This window comes from Diadema antillarum, unplaced genomic scaffold (assembly GCF_040938485.1).
Source record: "Diadema antillarum isolate AM-2024a unplaced genomic scaffold, OU_Dant_1.0 scf00000201, whole genome shotgun sequence".
Classification (NCBI taxonomy): domain Eukaryota; kingdom Metazoa; phylum Echinodermata; class Echinoidea; order Diadematoida; family Diadematidae; genus Diadema; species Diadema antillarum.
Window position 1 is genome coordinate 3156915 of NW_027271090.1, and position 20412 is coordinate 3177326.

Genomic DNA, 20412 nt, shown 5'->3' on the forward strand with positions numbered 1-20412 from the left:
TTTTTATTTGACTGCATAACTATACGTTATTAGTGGCCGACATAATGAAATCAAAGATTGTCAGTCTGTGTCAACTGGCAACCCCCCCCCCAAAAAAAAAAAAAACAAACAAACAAACAAACAAACAAACAAACAAACAAACAGAGATCTCATATGTTGTGAGATCAATGAAATAGGTGTAATGAAAACAGAGTCCAAAACGGTGTTACTTAAAGTTAAGAAGAAAAAACCTGAACACACCAAACCATCATAACATATCTAACTTTGTCATGGTGATGGAGGGCTACTGCAACGTGGAGATCAGATTCGGACTATTATCTCGGAAATCATCCACAGTTTACTGTGTAAATATGTTTCTGCATGATGAGCAGCAAAAAGCTATTTCCTTTGACAATGTGTGCAATTACTTTTAGTTGCGTCGACATTCTTGTGGTACAAACTTTCAGTTTGTCCACACGATTGTGATACAGTCATGTATTACAAAGCAAAACTTTGATTCTGAACAAGGCACAATGTTAGAAACTCGTAATGTAATGTTGTGAATTGCACCGGTCTAATGGGAATGCAGACATTATTCACGCCCACAAAAAAAAAAGAGGTAAATTAGATATTGTCTATACAGAGCGATATAAGGTGTGCACGAACCCTCCGTTTTGGCGTCTTGAACGAGGCTACCCGATGCACTCTCCATGTCTTGCTGAACATGGCGCCAAACGCCGACACAAAACCCAGCGAAATAATCCAGTTTCTCGCCTGTCAGAAAAAAAAAAAACCGATATGGAACTATCATGAGGTGGCATTTTACTAACAAAGATTATGTTTCTCGCAGTTAGTGTCACCCATGTTTCTGAATGCCACTCAAGTGGACATGATAAAAAGTGGACTGTACTCTATTGTTATTGAATAACACTGCCGTGAAGCAGAAGTCAATGGAACCTTTCAAGCAAACTGTTTGTTTTCAACTTTCAGGCCTTATCTAATCATGAAGTGTCCAACATGATCACACGAAAGCTGCTGTAAGCCAGCAAACGGAATCAAAAAGAAATATGTTCCCAATTTATTTCATAACTTTGTAGGCAGCGACGGAAATAGGAAGAAATCCCATTTTTCTTCACTAAAACTTCATCAAATAGGGTCATTAGTCTACATGAGGCGGATATACAATTCCTCAAATAGGCATTGTTTTGACAAAACATGAGATATGAGCTTAAGTTTGACTGTACACTGGAACGATTGGGTTATATTAGAGTTTATGAAATCCACTTTAGGAACAAAATATTTCAGTCTTTCATTGCTAGACGCGAATTTTTTCTTGAGACTTCATAGCTGAAAGTGTACCATGCAAATCTTTTCGCTGCCCTCAGAACCAATGATGTTTTTGTCCAGTCCGTAGACGAAGATCCAAGCATAGGCCATGACGCTACCCAGGATGATGAGGTTGTTCAGGTTTGGGCTGGATAACTTGACGAACCTACAGACAACATGACAAGCCAAACCACATGATTGTGTTGTGACACGATTTAACAGAGCGTTGCACAGCCAGAGATCCTATGGAGACTCTCAAGGTGTAGCGAAAAGGTTTGTTGAAACCCGCTTTTATCTCAGAATGAGAGGGCGACTTATCTACACTCTCCGAGGCATCAAGGCATATCTTTCATTCTCAAGGAAGGCGTCTCTATTTGACAACTTTGTGAAATCCGCCTTCTCATTCCTCTCTCTCTCACTGTCCCTCAGCGAGTTACACCGATTTGCTAAAGCTTCTGGATCTACCTACTTTGAAGCAAAACCAAAATTGTAGAATTTTTAATCAAAGATGATATTACATCACTTGTGGGCCTGCCTATCACGCAAGATAAGCTGAATGTGTGTTTGACTACCAAACGTCCATTCCTTGTCAAATTGTGCCATTTTCCCAGGTACATGTGGCACAAAGTTACATGAAACACATACACACACACACACACACACACACACACACACACACACACACACACATGAGCAAACGCATTCATGAAGGAAAAAAACAAGTAAAGACAGCTATGCAATCAGCTATAGTGTAATGTCCATTATATTACGCTGCAAACGAAGAATCGCAGTATTCATCATGCTTTTAGAAAGCAAGTGAATGGAATAACTAACCCCGTCCAAAAGGCTATAAAGTAAATTGATCAGTTCGTTGTTATCTCATCCGAACATTGTGGGATGCTGGATGCTGTGCTGAAATGTAAATTCGGCTTTAGCGAGAGCAGAATAGACCCATGCAATATTGTATGGTAAAGGGTACACACTCTTTCAGACAAGCTTTCAATAAGAATTTTAAAAAAAAACTCGCGTGCACACCCAAACATTTTTCGCAATTGATAACAATCTGATGTGCACACACTGTGTAAATTGATTTCATGGCCAAATAGAGGCAATACCGATTTCGAATGACTCAGCAATCGGCAGCATTTTAAACAATTTCACCGACAATTGACCCGGAAAGCAAACAAAAGTTGAAGCTCATGCACTTTTTTGTGAAATTGATTGAAAAGTATGGAGAGTAAATTATGAAATTAACTTACTCATTTAATATTGAAAGAGTTACCCTGAAAAAATAAGAATAAAAACTCCCGAGGGGTTTGAAAGGAAGAGGGGGTTAAGTTCCAAGTTGACACCATTGGATTCATTGAAACATGCAACACATTATTCTGTGATAATGTGTGCATATTCGTCGTGCATTTTCACTTTATGCTTCACGTTGAATTAGATAGATAAAGTCACACAAACAGAATGACATTCTCTTCAAAATCGGACTGAAAGAAGGGATGTTACCAAACGAGTTGCACGCGTCTTCAAGTGTCAATAGAGGAAAAACTACCTCAGCAAATTGGGGAGGTGATGATTGATATCGCTATCTAACAAAATTTCCCTTGACATACACATCTATCCCCATTTGATTTCACTTTTTTTAACATGATGTCAGGAAAATAAGTTGCATCCTTCGCCTGATATAATCATAATTGTGTAATGACCCTGCAACTCTGGTACTTAGGGGAAAGAGTTGCTTGCCATAAATTTCTGACCAAAAATCATGGTACTTTTGTGAAGAAACCATGTATGACATCATGTCCATGTGACCAATATCACAATTGGGTGTTCTTTTAATTTTACTAAATGATATATGGAAGTCAACTTTGATCATGATTGGGAATTGCAGTTTGAGCTGCCCAGTAAAATCCGAGCTCCAATTGTTTTCGGCAAATGAGGTAAAAATGCCGTCATGTCATTCCGGGTTTTTTTTTTTCAAGATGTCGCAGAATGTTCAAGCTGATACGCCCCATAGAAGCTTCATTTCCTTCGGTTGCATCCGTTCGGGAAAAAATATAACGTGCGCCACTTTCTTTCTAATTATAGATTACCTGTTGCGTTATTCAATCCCTGAAAAAATATACACATGAAATACCATGTGTTCTTTCGAGCGTTTGGTTCTGAGCTCGTGTTCTGATTTGCAAGACTATTTTGTTTGTTTTTTTCTTGAATGACCGTTCCTCGTTAATTTGTTTATTGTCTGTTTAGTTGCTTGTTTGCAAACTGACGGTGTGCTAATTTCCACACAGTTGCGGCCTTCACTCACTTTTGATTCCTAAACCTGACGTTAAAGGAGAAAAAGACGACCGCCATAACGATGCCGAGGAAAGCAACAGACGCCATCACGATGTAGAGACGGAGTGTGATGCCCAAGTACATCTTGTTGACCACCCGAATGACCTCGGGGGTTCTGTCCAGGGGAATCACGCCTCCTGTGGATATCATTGGAGGAAAGAGAAAGACTCGAACTTTCAGTCTGTCACAAAATACACTCTTTGGAGAACATTTCAAATGCATGACCTTTACCTCATAAAGCCATACCTAGACGCGTTGTGAAAACGGTTTTCTTTTCTTTTTGTTTTTGCTTCTTATATTTTAATTACAACTTTCTTAATTGTAAAAGGCACAGGATATTTGGCCCTATGATCACTTTTTAGCGCTATATAATTCTAATAACTTTCATAAAACATTGCTGTGTTCTCTTTAACAGATTGATAGAAGAGATTAAGAACATGCGATCGACATGCGATGTTGGTGTTTGTACATACCGGGGAAGAGTACTTCAGTGTCAATCCGCAGGTCGTCGTCCAGAGTATAATATCGCCCAATTCGTTGTTGGCTATATTCTGGAACCAAAGAAAGAATTATGGAACAGTCCGTCATAAATAATCAAGAGATCTTATCGTGTCTCTTCAGAGGTTAGGAAGACCTAATCAAAGACTTTTGAAGGCAAGACTACTATGATTATCGTTATTGATATCATATCTGACCGGAAACGGAGCAACTGTTGAGTCTTCATTTTTTTTCTCTCTCTCCGGAGGGCAAAATATCTACTTGCATGCTTCTGTTCCTTAATGTATTGAGGGAAAGTTAGACCCCATCCTCTTTCCATACATATTTCAACATAATAATTCACTTGATATGAGTCACCTCAGGTTTATTGCAAATTAAAGTGAAATGGACAATACTAAAGTAGCTCGGGAAGAAAACACAGGCTTTACATCAACATTAATACTATAGAACCAAATGCTGCACATGAAAGAGTAAGGATTGGCATTCCAGTGATTTATTCCTCACCGGCTTGGCGCGAACAAATGTAGGGGTACATTTTGCTGCAGTCAACGACCAAGAGATCCACGCCCTGGTTGAGATCGACGACGACGCACCCTGGGGCTGACGGCGACGAAATTGACGTCCACGTATCGCTCAAATTCACCTCGGAGAGTTTCTCCTCGCCAGACAAGCTGGTTCGCCACACCTCTCCACTGGTGTTCACGTAAAGCCCCAGCCACCTGAGGATACAAATTGAATTGAAATGACCACTTCCCTCCTAACCCATTGGTAAAGTGTTTCCCGTCTACGCCATCACTGTTCTTGCTCTCATATGCCATTTCATTTTCTAATGCGTCCTGTACCAACAGTACAGTATTAGGAAGAACAGGGAGGTGGGAAGAGCTGGTATAAGAATTACTACCTTTTTAAAAGTTTAACACACTTGAAGCGATAGCCGATGTTGTTTTGGACTGTTTTGAAGGTATCGAGTGTGAGTGATTATACTAATGCCAGAACTAAATGTTGTGCATTATTTGTTTTATAAATTATGAAGCAGATACTTGTCGTCTGATAAATTACACTCATCTCAAAGTTCATAATTAGTAGATCTACATCTAACTTAGATCCCAAAACGTTACATCTTATAACAGGCAAGATGACAAAATGGGTCTGATTTCACTATGATTTCAAATGTATAATAGTCGGTCTAAATTCCACAGCAGTCATTTTCGCGACAAAATAAAGTGATGAAATCTCACCCGGTCACCATCGTGTAGGGAAAGAGAAAGATCATTTTAAATACGTCCTGTACCAACAGTATACAGTATTACTAAGAGCGGGAGGTGGGAAGAGCTAGTAAGAATTACTCACACAATGTACCTTTTTAAAAGTTTAACACACTTGAGGCGAATCGGATAGCCGATGTTGTTTGGGCTGTTTTAAAGGTATTGAGTGTGAGTGATTATACTAATGCCAGAATTAAATGTTGTGCATTATTTGTTTTATAAACTATAAAGCAGATCCTTGTCGTCTGATAAATCCAACTCATATCAAAGTTCATAGGTCAGTAGATCTACATGTAACGTAGATGTAACGTTGGATCTTAAACCAGGCAAGATAACACAATGGGTCTGACTCCAATATGATTTCAAATGTAGTCGGTCTAAATTCCACAGCAGTCACTTTCGCGAGAAAATAAAATGATGAAATCTCGCCCGATAACCATCGCGTAGGGAAAGTGCTAATGACACCTCATCGTACTTAATTACGTATGGCAAGTCGCAAGAAAAGGTAGGTATATAGTGCAGAATAAATGCCTGCATGGTCACCTTTACCCTGTCACCTAATCATCTAATTAAAATCTGCTTCATCATTTTATGATGGTTTTTTTTTCTATTCAATACTATCAAACTACAGACAAACGCTGACAGTGTGCCGTAGCGTGTACGACAATACATGAAATTTGAAGTCGAAGGATATAAGTGAGATCTAGCTTTTCCTGACTTTGAATTGGGTGCACGTCATGAGACCGACACCCACGAGTCATACAGCCCATGAGTCATACAGCCCAAGAGTTATACAGCCCACGAGTCATACAGCCCGTAAGTTCGACACTGTTAAGCAAACAAGGCCCACGAGACCGATACATGAGGCCCGTGCATGTTGTAACGTCGAACTGTTTTTACCTAGTGTCGAACTCATGGACCTTATTTGCCAAGTGTCGAACTCATGGGCTGTATGACTCGTAGGATGTGTGTCTCATGGACCTTTTTATATTGTCGAACTTGTGTGCCGTGTGGCTCGTGGGTGTCGGTCTCGTGGGATGGCCTCGTTGATTTAATATTAAAGCCAGGAACCTATTTTACCATCGACTGTACAAGGCGATGTCATCTGGTCGTTCTTCCATGACTGTCTTCACCATCAGTTCGATGTCCACCCGCTCGTACATTGGAGCCAATATCAACCCTTCACCGTGATCATAGAGACATGCGATTCTAGCCTCAGACCAGGTCCTGATTTGGTTCACAAATCTTATGCACATGGAACCGCTTAGGAACGCTTCCTCGTTAAGCTCCTCTCGATGCTGCTTACAGCCAACTAGTGCAAGGTAAAGAGCAACAGTAGATAAGAGAAATTTGTGTCTAGGGCCTTTTATTTTCGTGCGAATGGCCTTGGAGCAAATAATTCAATACTTGAAAGTTGAGAATGTCATTCATCGATTTCAACTTAACATTAAATTTCTGTCATATTTTCTACGCATATTGTTATTACTTAAACTCCCGAAACGAAAGCAGTTCCACTCCACAGATGAGCATGCAATTCACTGATTTCGCCCTCCCCGCTTCAATTATCTGCATGCTTTCTACATATAGGCATACGTACATATTATTTTGGTGTGACTTTAAAAAAGAAAACAAACAAATAAACAAACAAAAAACAACGTACTTAGGTACTGTACCAGTAACAATGCGAGAAGAATGGACGTAAAAGCTTATAGCTCACGTTTAAGCTGCTTGATGGCACAATCCGTGATTCTGTCTCCATCTTTAAACGTAACCGTTCCCTGGTGTTTCAAAGGAACGACAATAAGAATAAGGTGACGATATCAATATTGTGGACTTCGACAAACTTGAATGAAAAAAATTTCGTTTCGTAATATCTTTAGATTTAAAAGATACAGTACAGTGAGAAATACAGAAAATCAACGACATCTGCTGCATTTACCTTTCCAAACATGTATTTGTGTGTGTGGTCCTTAGAGTAATTCTCGTTAGACATTACACCCTTTAATATCAATTTATAGGGAAAAAAGATACACTATACAGCATCTGCTGCATTACTTTTCCAAATGTTCATTGTTTCTTCTGACTTTCTTAGAGTAATTCTCGTCAAGTATCACAACCTTTAATATCATAATGGAAACTGTAGGACAAAAGTTTTCAATGTGTTGACGATATCATATACTGGTTATATTTGACTAACTAATTGGCAAATAACAATTTAAGTTAAATCTCCTAAACCCTACCAACTTGACAAAAACTTTCGCTGCCAGATAAGCACGACAACTATTAAGTAAAGGAGATACATGAATGAAAGCCAAGAGCAATAAAAATAGATAGACAAACAAGCAATCAAACCCTGGGCGTCGACAGTTACCGTTACACCTCTGAATTCTGTGGTGTTAAGGTTGTCGAAGAAAAGTCTTCCAAGTTCATTGTCGTCGTAGTTGAAATCTTCCAGTCGCTTCCAGCGGTCAGACGAGCTGGTCTGGAGGGCTGATGCGGTCCGATTCAGCATGAGGGCGATGGCCCATACTGCATCGTAGGCGGGAGCACCGTATAGGCTCGGGGTCTTCCCTCTGTTCTCTGGCAGATTAAATCTCGCGTAATAGGCCTGCTCGTAGCTCTTCGCCGTCTGATAGGAACACAGGTGGTTGTGGCTCGGCAGTGTGTGGTTGTTGTTGGATGACGTTGGATGGCGTTGGATGAGTGGAAAATAGATGGATGGGACGACAAGGAGTAAATAAAGTCGCCATCAATTCGTGTATTTCTTTTGATAATAAAAAAACAGCTTTATCACTCGGATACAATATGGAAACTAGAAATGTCGCTTTGGCGACTGGTATGCCTCCGCCATAATGCATGATTTTCCCAGTAGGTCTAGATAGTACATGTGGACAATGTGTAATTACATTTTCACAAAATTGGCAAAATATTGAAATTGAAATAACAAATTTGTCACAAATGTGTTGAATGTTCACCTTCCTTGACCTAGGTTTAATTGCATGAATAGGAGAGCATGTATCTAGGGATTTAAGGACTTTAACTTGACTTTGACCCATTCATATATTTAGGCATTGAGTAATTTTCAAGGTACAGGTGTGGAGAATTGGTGTGAATTTCTGAATTGAATAGTAAATTGTTACCGTTTTCATCTGGCCCTTGACCCTAAAATTCGTAAGATAATCACTTTCAGGTAGAACATGCATAATATGTACTAAGTTTCAAGATAACTTGAGCCACTTCCGAGATATGGAGGAAAAAGTTAGTTCAGCACTTTCACTTGATCTTTGACCCTTTGACCTTTGAGGCAAAAAAAGAAAAAAAAAACTTTCCAGAGAATTTCTAATAGGTTACACATGCATACACCAAGTGTAAAAAAAAAAATAACCCTGCTGGCATTGCATAAATATGAGGGAAATAGTAAAATTTTGAAGTGTTGCACTTGACCTTTGACCTTTGACCACATGACCCAAACTTTCACCAGAGAATCTTAATTGGGTAATACATCTATACACTAAGTTTCAAGAAAATATCTTCAGGCATTCAATAGATATGGTGGAAATAGTGAAATTTTATGTATTTGACCCTGACCTTTTGACCTTTGACCTCATGACCCAAACTTTCACCAGAGAATTTTAATTGGGTAATACATGTATACACTAAGTTTCAAGAAAATATCTTCAGGCATTCAATAGATATGGTGGAAATAGTGAAATTTTATGTATTTGACCTTGACCTTTTGACCTTTGACCTTGAGCATGTGCACCCAAAAGTTGATAGGCACAACTTCACCCCCTAATACACATACATGCCAAGTTTCAGTAGGATACCTCAACAGGTTTTGATAGTTACCTTGTCCACAAAATTCACTACGGACGGACGGAAGGACGGACGGACGGACGGACGGACGGACGGACGGACAACCCGAAAACATAATGCCTCCGGCACCACTTCGTGGCGGAGGCATAATAAGCCTAATCCGTTAAAAAGTTTCTGTTCTTTTTCCATGATGATAATGATGATGGGTAGTTCCAGTACAATTAATTTCACATTCTCCAGGATTACCAAATCGCTTCGAAGACAAAACAAAAACAAAAACAAACCCCCCAGAAAGAATCAATGAACATTGTGAAATACATGTAATTGGTACAGCATTGCATCAATAAGTCTATCATGTTTTTACCTAATGCCTACGTAATGACACGTCATAGTGGTGCGTTGTGTTAGTGCCCCAGCATTTTCTTTGTACAAGGGTGAGAATCAATAGGAAGAATAACTGCGCATATAATTTTGATGACGTGTGTGTGTATGTGTGTTTGTGTCGGGGTTATCCCCTAAGCCCGACATCCACGAGTCATGCAGCCCACGAGCTCGACATTGAAAAAAAAATCCATGAGTCATACAGCCCACGAGTCACACAGCCCGTAATCCGCACTACGCACAAGAGACCCACCAGCTCGACACTAGGCAAATAAGGTATATGAGCTCGATACTAGGCCCACGATGCCGACACTATAGGCAAAAAAAGGCCCATGAGACCGACACTGCATACATTTGGTCCCGTGATATTATATCGGTCTGGTGGGCCTTTTTGCCTAATGTCGGACTCATGGGCCTTGCTTGCCTAGTGTCGAGCTCACAGACCTTATTTGCCTAGTGTCGAGCTGGTGGACCGTATGGCTCTGTGGCCTATTTTACTTGACGTCAAGCTAACGGGCCTTGTTCACTTAGTGTCTAGCTCATGGGCTTCATGACTGGTGGGTTGTATGGTTCATCGACTGCATGACTCGTGATCTTTATGACTCGTGGGACTCGTGACGTGCACCCGTTTGTCCGTGGGTGATGGGGTGTGCGATGGTGTGTGTGTAAACAAACAAGGAAAAGTAGAAATTACGCGGTGCGTAATATATGTCCCCGCCGGAAGTAGCATTTCGTAGCAAAATGTACAATATAGGTAAAAAGATGAAGGTCAAAGGTCAAAGAAGTCCAAGGTCAAAATTCTATGTAGAAGTTTTGAAGCCCTCACCTAGTGCCATCACATAAAGCAAACGGAATCGAAATCGGGTTAGAAATGGCGAAGGAGTAGCATTTTGTAGCCAATGTACAATATAGGTAAAAAAATCAAGGTCAAAGGTCAAAGAAGTCAAAGGTCAAAATTCTTTGTAGAAGTTTTGAAGCCCTCACCTAGTGCCATCACTTAAAGCAAATGGAATTGAAATCGGGTTACAAATGGCAAAGGAGTAGCATTTTGTAGCAAAATGTACAATATAGGTCAAAAATCAAGGTCAAAGGTCAAAGAAGTCAAAGGTCAAAATTCTGTGTAGAAGTTTTGAAGCCCTCACCTAGTGCCATCACATAAAGCAAACGGAATCAAAATCGGGTTAGAAATGGCGAAGGAGTAGCATTTTGTAGGCAATGTACAATATAGGTCAAAAATCAAGGTCAAAGGTCAAAGAAGTCAAAGGTCAAAATTCTGTGTAGCAGTTTTGAAGCCCTCACCTAGTGACATCACTTAAAGCAAACGGAATTGAAATCGGGTTAGAAATGGCGAAGGAGTAGCATTTTGAAGCAAAATGTACAATATAGGTCAAAGGTCAAGGTCAAAGGTCACAATTGAAATTCTGTATAGAAGTTTCAAAGCTCCCATGTAGTGCTATCATATAAAGCAAACAGAATCAAAATCGGGTTAGAAATGGCGAAGGAGTAGCATTTTGAACATTTTGATCACACACGCACACACGGACGCACACACGGACGGACACACACACGTACGGAGCCCGTTTCATAGTCCCCTGCTCGAACTCGTTCGGCGGGGACAAATTACAGACACGACAAGGAATATGCAATGATGTCATCGCTTGTTTCCACACCAGGGCAAAGTGCCCTCATCTTATCAGATATTCAGTCACGATCCGTATCACTGACTTCAATGTCATACATCCCTGGATGCCATTTATCAAAAATACATCAAACTAATTGTTATGGCTCCCAAATGACAATAACAACATGATTATAACGAAAGAAGGATTAACTGAGTCAGAAGTTTGATGCACTATCCAGTCACTCAGAAATACAATTATTCTATTTGAGAATAGCGAAATGAAAATGTGACAATAACAGTCAACCGCTGCACAGACATTACAGTAATCGAACGAATCAACCTCGTGAAAACACAAGATTTGGTACCCAGCAGTCATCTACAGGTAGCAAGTGACATTTTTTTTTTTTTTTTTTTGCTTTCATTTTAATGTTGTGATCAGAAGGAAAGATGGCAATTATTTGATCATTTAAATCAGCATACGCATGACTATTCTTGCAAATGAGAGCTTACTAACGGGTATGTATATGTATATGTATATGCATATGTATATGTATATGTATATGTATATGTATATGTATATGTATATGTATATGTATATGTATATGTATATGTATATGTATATGTATATGTATAATATGTATATGTATATATATATTTTTTTTCTTTTTCTTTTTTACAGGGCTCGACTTTGGACTATTTCTCTGGAGGCCCTTTCTGGCAACTATCAACTTTAATTATGAATAGTAGTGGCCCCAAATAAAAGGAAACATTACAATCCATTTTTAATCTTGTGTGCCCGATCACAATCGGGCCACCAAAAGATAGCCTTCTGGACATTGAGTGCGCAGCACAACATCACTTTTAATGGCACTACATTGACGGCAGCCTGTGACCACTAAAATTGATGTCGGGCCTCCAACTTTCCAAAAAAAAAAAGATTATCTTTTTGGATTGTTATGTTTATTTTTATTTCGAACCACCAAAGTTTCAAATTTAAATATTTTAGCAGGCCGTAAGAGAAAATATATATATATCCGAATGAGAGAGAGAGAAAAAAAAACCAGGTTTCATGGATGAGAAAAGAAAAGAGTTCCGTCTTCTCACCAAGCCAGAGATAGTGAGATCGTGGTCATTGCCGAGATTGATGCCTTCTACGGAGATGTATGTAACGTTCTCCACAGCCTCCTTCATTCTCTCCGGGGTGCATCGGGTATCCAAAGTGTCATCCCGCTGCAGGTACCATCCGTCCGTGTACCAGCCGATCATGAACCACACGTGGTCCCTTCCCGTCATGCCTTGCAGCCAAGCCTGATATAACACGTCAGTTACGAGATTTACGTCACAATCATGCTCTTGATATGGTTTTTGTCTACTTATAGCTTTTGTTGTTGTCGTCGTCGTATGGACCTTCAAATCCTTTTGATGTTCATGAATCGCTTTTTGTTTCTTTCTTTACAATATTATTAAGTCATCTTATAGGGTATCTGCAGCCGTAAAGATTCCCTCCAAATTTTATTTCATATTGATTTATTTATTATCAACTGCCTAAACTATTTCCCTTGTGTTCAGCACCTACGTTGTGTTTTTGTTTAGTTGTCTTTCTGTTTGGTTTTATTGTGTTTGTCGTGTTCGTTTGTTGTTATTTTTTACCGTTGCAGTTTTTTTCTTCAGATTTATAGGTGTTACGCTCATTCAAGATGGATTAGTCTTCGAATCATCATTAGCTATATTGCACTTTCAAGCTCAAAATTGCTCTCCTCTTTGCCGCATGTGAAGTTGTACGAACGCAGAGTATAAAAGCACCATACGAGCCCAGCAAATAATCAATATTCTACGGATATCATTTTCGGCGAGTGTGATGTACTTCTATAGGTGACTGATATCGAATGGAATTGATATCATTAACAGTAATTTCCAGAGAGAAAGAGAAAGGGAAAGGGAGAAATGAAAAACAACAACAACTTTGCAACATCGTAGGCAGTTCAATAATAAATTACCAATTCCATGCATCCCGTATATAATTTGATAATTGATGTAGGCGATGCAGCCATTACAGCGCTAGGGTAGCATACTGTAGCGCTTTACATCACATACAAAAACAATGAACGGCTGACTGAAGCTAACTAATTACAATACACCTGTACTTGCCTCGCAAAGTAAGCGTCTGGCGGGGCTTTCATACATGTTTGCGATGATAATTTTTGTATCCTGCAACTGTGTTTGGCAAAATGAAAAATTGGGCACAACAAAGAAAGAGATAGAACATTAATATATGATTATCAGACATTCAATTGATATGTGATGTATATAGAATAGCACACCAAAATTGTCATCCATTGAGTCCTGAGTATCGTTGAAGGAAGATACATTACACTCCCATTAGTTTGTTTCCATACTGCTTGGTAATTCTTTAGATAATTATGAAACCCTATTGCCATTAGCCCACCTCATTTAGAAGCCCTTTTAATGTCTATTAAGGAAAAGATCAACATGGATGTTTTGTGACCCAGTGGAATTAGCCATTCTCAGTATATAGGGGCTTCTAATTCCTACAAATTTCATCTAAATGGATGAATTTGAGATGACAATATAGCATGAGCATAGCAACATTTTAACCCAAACTTTAGGATGAAATGTATACTGCGCGATCAATATTCTGTAGCAAAATAAAGTCCTTGGCCTCAAAGATATGTTGTTTAACTCCTAATTACTTTTACATGAAGTATCTAAACACAACAGTGACAAAAAAAAGACTCTCATTTGATCAAAACAAGGCAACTTTTTAACAAAAAAGTTTAAGCCAAAAAAAGGGTGTTTTTTTTTTTGCACTCAGTGGGGTCAAATGGATTCTATCTGTTTTGAATTCTGTAGAATCGTCTATACGTAATGACTAACTTCTGTGTAGGAATGAGCATGATGGTGGTATATTGAGTCATGCATGAATGAGCATTTATAAAATGGTCACATTTCAAACGTCAAAAGAGTCATTTTGGAGAGTCTTCGAAACATTCTGTATCTCGTGAGTGTTTAAGTGCTGTTGTTGTTTTATCAGCCATCGTTTTGACCCCCTCACAACTATCCTGACACTTTTTAGTCATTTTCAGGTATTTACTTCCTTTAGTGTAAGGTGAGAACAATCTTAGAGGAATAGGCTGTGCTCAACCATTATGAAAAACTGCAACATCCATTTAGTTTATTGAAAGAATTGACATCACATATTGTATACCAACCTGTAACAGCACAGATCATCTTTATGTAAGTTATTATCAAGAAATTTGGGTGTTATACAGAAGCTTAAGCATGTTTTCCCCACATATATATTACGTACCTTATATTCGACTTTGTTATTGCCGTATCTTCATTATAGCATACTGGCCTGGGGGAATTGTTCCAAAATACGCCTGGAGTCTATCTTTAGAATACAAAAGCGAGCTGTAAGGATTATCAATTGTACCAATTATTTAGCACCGACAAGCCCTCTGTTCAAAAGTAATAACCTCTTAAAGATTTTTGATATATATTTTTACTCCCTTGGGATATTTATGTACCAGTTAACTAAAGACGAATTACCTTATGCTTTCACTCCCATGTTTGTAAAAAATAAAGTTATACATTCCTACCCTACAAGACAGGAAAATTCATTTCACTTTTCTCCCGTGAGAACTGCATTTGCTCTTAAAACAATAGTACATACAGGTCCAACATTCTGGAATAGCCTTGACTCCGACATTATTGAATCGTTGTCATTGAACTGTTTTAAACGTAAACTAAAAAAATCCCTTGTGCAGGCTTATATCTAATAATACAACATGCAATTTTATTTGAACTCCCTCTTCTTTATCAGATTCGTTGTTTATCATATGTATTCCATGGTTGCCTTTTGTTTGTTTTTTACTGAGTCATTTATGTCAAGGCTATTCCTGAATTAATGAATCATTATGTATCATGTGCGTTTTTGCGCATTCTTACAGTTACGTAACTGTGTTGCTCGGGTGACAAGGAGTCTTGTTAACGCGTTACAGGTGGCTACTTTGTATTTCGCTATGCTTTCGTATATTTTATTCCTTTCCTTTGCTCTTTTTGCTCTCTTTTCTTTTACGTCCCTTTCCTTCCTTTCATAGTTTTCGTTTCTAGGTTGTTTAAGAAGACCAACACTTTCATATATACAGGGACCTATACATTACAAGCTTTGCTTTTTAGTAGGTCCCCACATTTCATGTTTGTTAAATTGTCTTCTCTTGTATTTTTTTGTAATTTACGACGCTATGTTCAATCTTATGTTCAATCGATCGTATCATGTTTGATGTTTTGAAATGTGGAACAATAAAATCAAATCAAATCAAATCAAAATCATCAAAAGTTACTTTTGTGACTTTTGAAAAGCGACTATTTTGTCTTTTATATGTGTATAAACATGCATAACGCGGCAGATTCAATGATTTTACAGAAGTCAGTCAATAAATGTAGAAATATTCATGGCAAATTATTTTGCTCAAAACCTTTAAAAATTTGGTCTATTTTTATCAAGGGGGGGGGGGGGAGTTACTTTTTTGTTGTGTATACAACGGGTGGAGTTTGCGTGAATTCGCGTAACTTAAGATTGCGTAGAGCACACATACCTCTCTTAGTATCTTTACTATAAAAAAATATGAAACAGATTACGGCTATCATGTTCTAATTCTTCCTTTCGTCACAATAGACTGATTAATTTATCTCTTTTAATATTTTTTCTTTTTGCTATGTGATACTATGATTCATAGTTATACCTTCAAATTGGCAACTTGGTTTCGCGGACTTTCCGAGAAACTCTCCGAGGCGATGATTGTAATATTGGCTTCCTTCAGCAGAGTCAGAATATGGTCAATGGCCTGCGTGTACGTAAGAGATTGAATGCATGATGTTATTAGTCATTCATAGTATGCATGCATTTGCGCCCGAGGGAACAGGCTTAACAAAAGTACTTTACCCCATTTTTCTACAGTAATTTTTACTGCGGGAGAACATCCCCAATCCGTGCTTCTCTCCCTCGAGGGAAGGTAATACTCTCATTTCATTTTGTATATTTTACGTATATGTATATATATATAATGTATGTGTGTGTGCGTGTGCGAGTGTGCGTGTGCGTGTGTGTGTTTGTTAAGTAATTCGTAGTGAACGTGTTGGTACAGTGATATAAAAAATAGAACAGAACACAGGAAATGAATTATGTTGTCAATATCAAAAGTTTATTTGAAGAACACACACATTTTGGACTGCCTTCCCTTTGCCAAGTGATTTTGATTCTGAGAGAACGATAACAGTTAACAATACTACAACCGCAACACAAAGGATGCGCTGGGATGGTACTGCAGTTCTCTCAGATTCAAAATCACTTGACAAAGGGCAGGGAGCCAGAAAATTGTGTGTTCTTGAAATAAACTGTTGGTATTGACAGCATGACACATTTCCTGAGTTCTGTTCTTTCGTATATGTATACATATATATATATATGTATGTCATGAATTTGATTCTAAAGGAATGCATGTGAGAAGACTACTGGAGACTTGATTGTCAAGTTTAAAAACGTTACAAAGAGGAAAAACTCCAACCACGTGAAGGAAACGGCTCAGGTGTATATAATCAAGTGTGTATAGCGTGATGAATAATTATTGTATATTGTGAGATAGAATAAAAATACAAATCACAGAATGCGGCAGGGGTGGTCTCGTTGGCACCGCTGTACATTAACCAAATCCCGAATGATCAGATTATTTTTTACAACTACGTCCTTTGAAAGTAGTTTGCATATCAATAGTTTACTCATTTCTGGCTGTTGCGTGTACTTTATGAACTTACAGAAACGAAGAAATGAGAGTATACAATTGTGAAATTAATTTCTCATTTTCCCAAAGGAAGAAAAATGTACTGTATACCATTAAGTGCTTCAGCACCGTTGTTGACAATTTCCTTTTTTTCCTCGTTGCGAGCTTATCGTAACCACAAGCCCATGCCATTAGATTCTGAACCACATGATCATGTCACGTGACTCATCAATTTGCTCAGACAACTGGTAAAGTTCACTGACTCCTAAGAGGCAGGTGTCAATGCCACAACACAGAACTTCTTCTTTTTTTTTTGTACTAACAAAACAGTAATGTCTACAAGACATATATAATAATGTATGTAATATTACAATATGCACAGATTCTGAGAAACATCCTCACGATAGCTGGTCATTGATGGACCCGGAAAAGCAAGGGAGCAAGGAAACGACCCCACCCCCGCCACCCCCCCCCCCCAAAAAAAAGGGGGGGGGGAGAGGAGGATGAGGATGAAGAATGAGTTGAAGAAGGGAAATGTAAGTTTGTAGGGGGTATATAGGTAAAGTGACAATACTTTCCTGATTGCCCTGCCAAGTTGCAATTGTCAAGATAGTTGAGTTTTCTTCTTTTTTTTTGACTATCGGACGTTGATTTGTAGTGTAGGTTATTTCATTGTTTGTATTTTGTTTTGATATTTTGCTCAGACAACTGGTGAAGTTCACTGACTCCGAAGAGACAGGTGTCAATGCCACAACACAGAACTTCTTCTTTTTTTGTACTAACAAAACAGTAATGTCTACAAGACATTCCTTTAAGAAAAAGAAGCATAGTAGTAGAATTAGGAAACCATGGATTTCATTTGTACTATTGTCCCTTATTAATTAAAAACACAGATTATTAAAGAAAAGTATTAAAGATGATAATGAGAATGTAAATAGGAAGTATGGAGAAGTGAGATATAAGGTAACTATTTTTGTTGAGAAATGCCAAGAAAACACATTATCATGATAGACTTCACAAATATTCAAATGATTTAAGAAAAACATGGTCCGTGATAAATGGATTGTTAGGGAAGAAAAGGTCAAGTTATCCTTCATATGTATTACATAATGGTCGGCAAATAACAGATGAAAGAGAAATTGCAAATTGTTTTAATGATTATTTTGTTAATATAGGAAATATTGTAAATGAAGATGAATATGGTTATCTTTCAGATCCATTGACTTTTGTTTCTCATCAGTCAAACAATTGTTTTTTCTTTTTTCCTGTCAAAGATCATGAGATATATGATACAGTTAAAGAGATGAAAAATTCTGCAAGCACCGGAATCGATAATTCATCGATAATTTTGATTAATCAAGTTATATTTTTATTGTTGAAGCCTTTAACTCATATATTTAATATGTCATTAGTAACAGGAATTGTTCCAGTGAAATTGAATGTTGCTAAAGTTATTTCCAGTATTTAAAAAAGAAGATAAGCATTTTGTTAGAAATTATCGACCAATATCAATATTACCATGTTTTTCAAAAATCCTTAAAAAATTGTATGTAACCGTTTGCATGTATTTTTGTCATACAACAATATTTCATGTAATTCTCAATATGGATTTCGTTCTAATTTTTCAACTGAAATGGCTCATGTAGATCTGCAAGATAATATTCTTACTGCGTTAATGATAATTTGCATGTTATTGGAGTTTTCTTGATTTGTCTAAAGCTTTTGATCTGATAAATCATGAACTTAATATTGATTAAAAAGCTTGATTGTTATATGGTATTAGAGGTCATCCATTAAAGTGGTTTAGAAGTTATTTGAACAATCGGACACAAGTTACATTATATAAAGATACTTTATCGGATACATGTGATATTTTACGTGGAGTCCCCAAGGGTTCCATTTTAGGTCCATTGTTATTTTTGATATTTATTAATGATATGTGTAATACTTCACGTGTGGTTAAATTTGTTTTATATGCTGATGATTCTTCTTTATTGATTTCTCATTCTGACTTGAATGTGGTGATAAATCATTTGAATTATGATGTAAAAATGAATGATGTAAAATTATTTCGAGTGGAATATACACAATTTTTAGGGGTTTATATTGATTGTAATTTGAACTGGAAAAAACATATAACAATAATGAATAAAAGAATTTCGAGAAATATTGGAGTAATAAATAGGTTAAAAGGTATTTTACCAGCAAAGGTTTTGATTTTGTTATATAACAGTTTGATCTTATCTCATTTGAATTATTGTAATGCTGTATGGGCGAATACTTCTCAATCAAATTTACATGACACTTTTATCCTTCAAAAAAGAACAATTCGACTCTGTACAAACTCCCATTATAAAGCACCGTCAATGCCTCTGTTTCTGAAAATGAATGTTATGAATATATATCAATTGAATAAGTTTAATATTCTTATGTATATGTTCAAGTATAGAATGAATTTGTTACCTGAGATGATTTCTGGTATGTTTAGATCTAATTATCAAATTCATAGTTATAATACTCGCATTAGTAATAAATATCATTTATTTAAGGTAGATAAGATGTATGTAATGCACGCACTTAGACACACTGGACCCTCATTGTGGAATTCTTTACCAGATACAGTTATAAATTCTCCAACTACAGATATTTTAAAGAAAAATCTGAAAAGACACTTGTTAGAAAGTTAGAGTTGTTATTATGAAATACACTATGATTATAGATAATTTTATGGTTTTTGTTTTCTAGGGGTGATATGACCTAACACTATAATTTCATTAATGATAACATATTTTTTGTGTATGTTTGTCTGTTTGTTTGTTTGTTTGTTTTTTGTGATATTTTCACCTGTCCTATATCTTGATCGTAATGCAATATTATTTCCTATTATTCTGTTCTGTTGGGAACTACCCTGACAAGACTCCGGTCTTTTGTAGCTTCCATGTTTCATTTATAGTTGTTATTATGTTACGTATGCATGTTCGTGTACTCGTTTCCTGTCCTCAGTTTGTCATTGTACAAACTATATGTTTTTTTTAATGAAACAGAATAAAGTTCAAGTTCAAGTTCAAGTTCAAGATATTCATGACATTTCCATCTGTATATGTGTGAGCGAGGCCCCTTGGTAGAACAGTAAATAACCAATTGAAAGGGGTACTGCTAAGAAAACATTGAAGTAAGTAAGTAAATAAATGAGAAGGTGAAAAAGTGAAACAATATGATGACGAATGATTGTCGATGGTGACGACGAATGAAGAAGTTGAGGAAAATGATGAGGACAATGGTGATAACAATAGTTATGACTGTAATGATAGTGATTATATACTTATCAAAAGTCGTCAGAATGACATCGAAGGAGATAATAACGTTTAAATAGTGATGGTGATGG

The 20412-nt window shown here is 37.4% G+C and overlaps 1 protein-coding gene across 1 annotated transcript in view; it reads right to left on the reverse strand.

Moving 5' to 3' along the window:
• Nucleotides 1-20412, reverse strand: part of LOC139723837 (gamma-aminobutyric acid type B receptor subunit 2-like) — a 43669-nt gene that overhangs the window by 4615 nt on the left and 18642 nt on the right. Inside the window, exons 4-14 of the mRNA XM_071635043.1 lie at nt 15993-16094; nt 13375-13440; nt 12331-12534; nt 7780-8037; nt 7126-7186; nt 6489-6720; nt 4648-4862; nt 4119-4196; nt 3617-3782; nt 1339-1471; nt 646-753 (exon numbers count right to left, since the gene is read on the reverse strand). Of these exons, the coding sequence (XP_071491144.1) occupies nt 646-753; nt 1339-1471; nt 3617-3782; nt 4119-4196; nt 4648-4862; nt 6489-6720; nt 7126-7186; nt 7780-8037; nt 12331-12534; nt 13375-13440; nt 15993-16094 (1623 nt within the window). The remainder of the gene's footprint in view (nt 1-645; nt 754-1338; nt 1472-3616; nt 3783-4118; nt 4197-4647; nt 4863-6488; nt 6721-7125; nt 7187-7779; nt 8038-12330; nt 12535-13374; nt 13441-15992; nt 16095-20412) is intronic.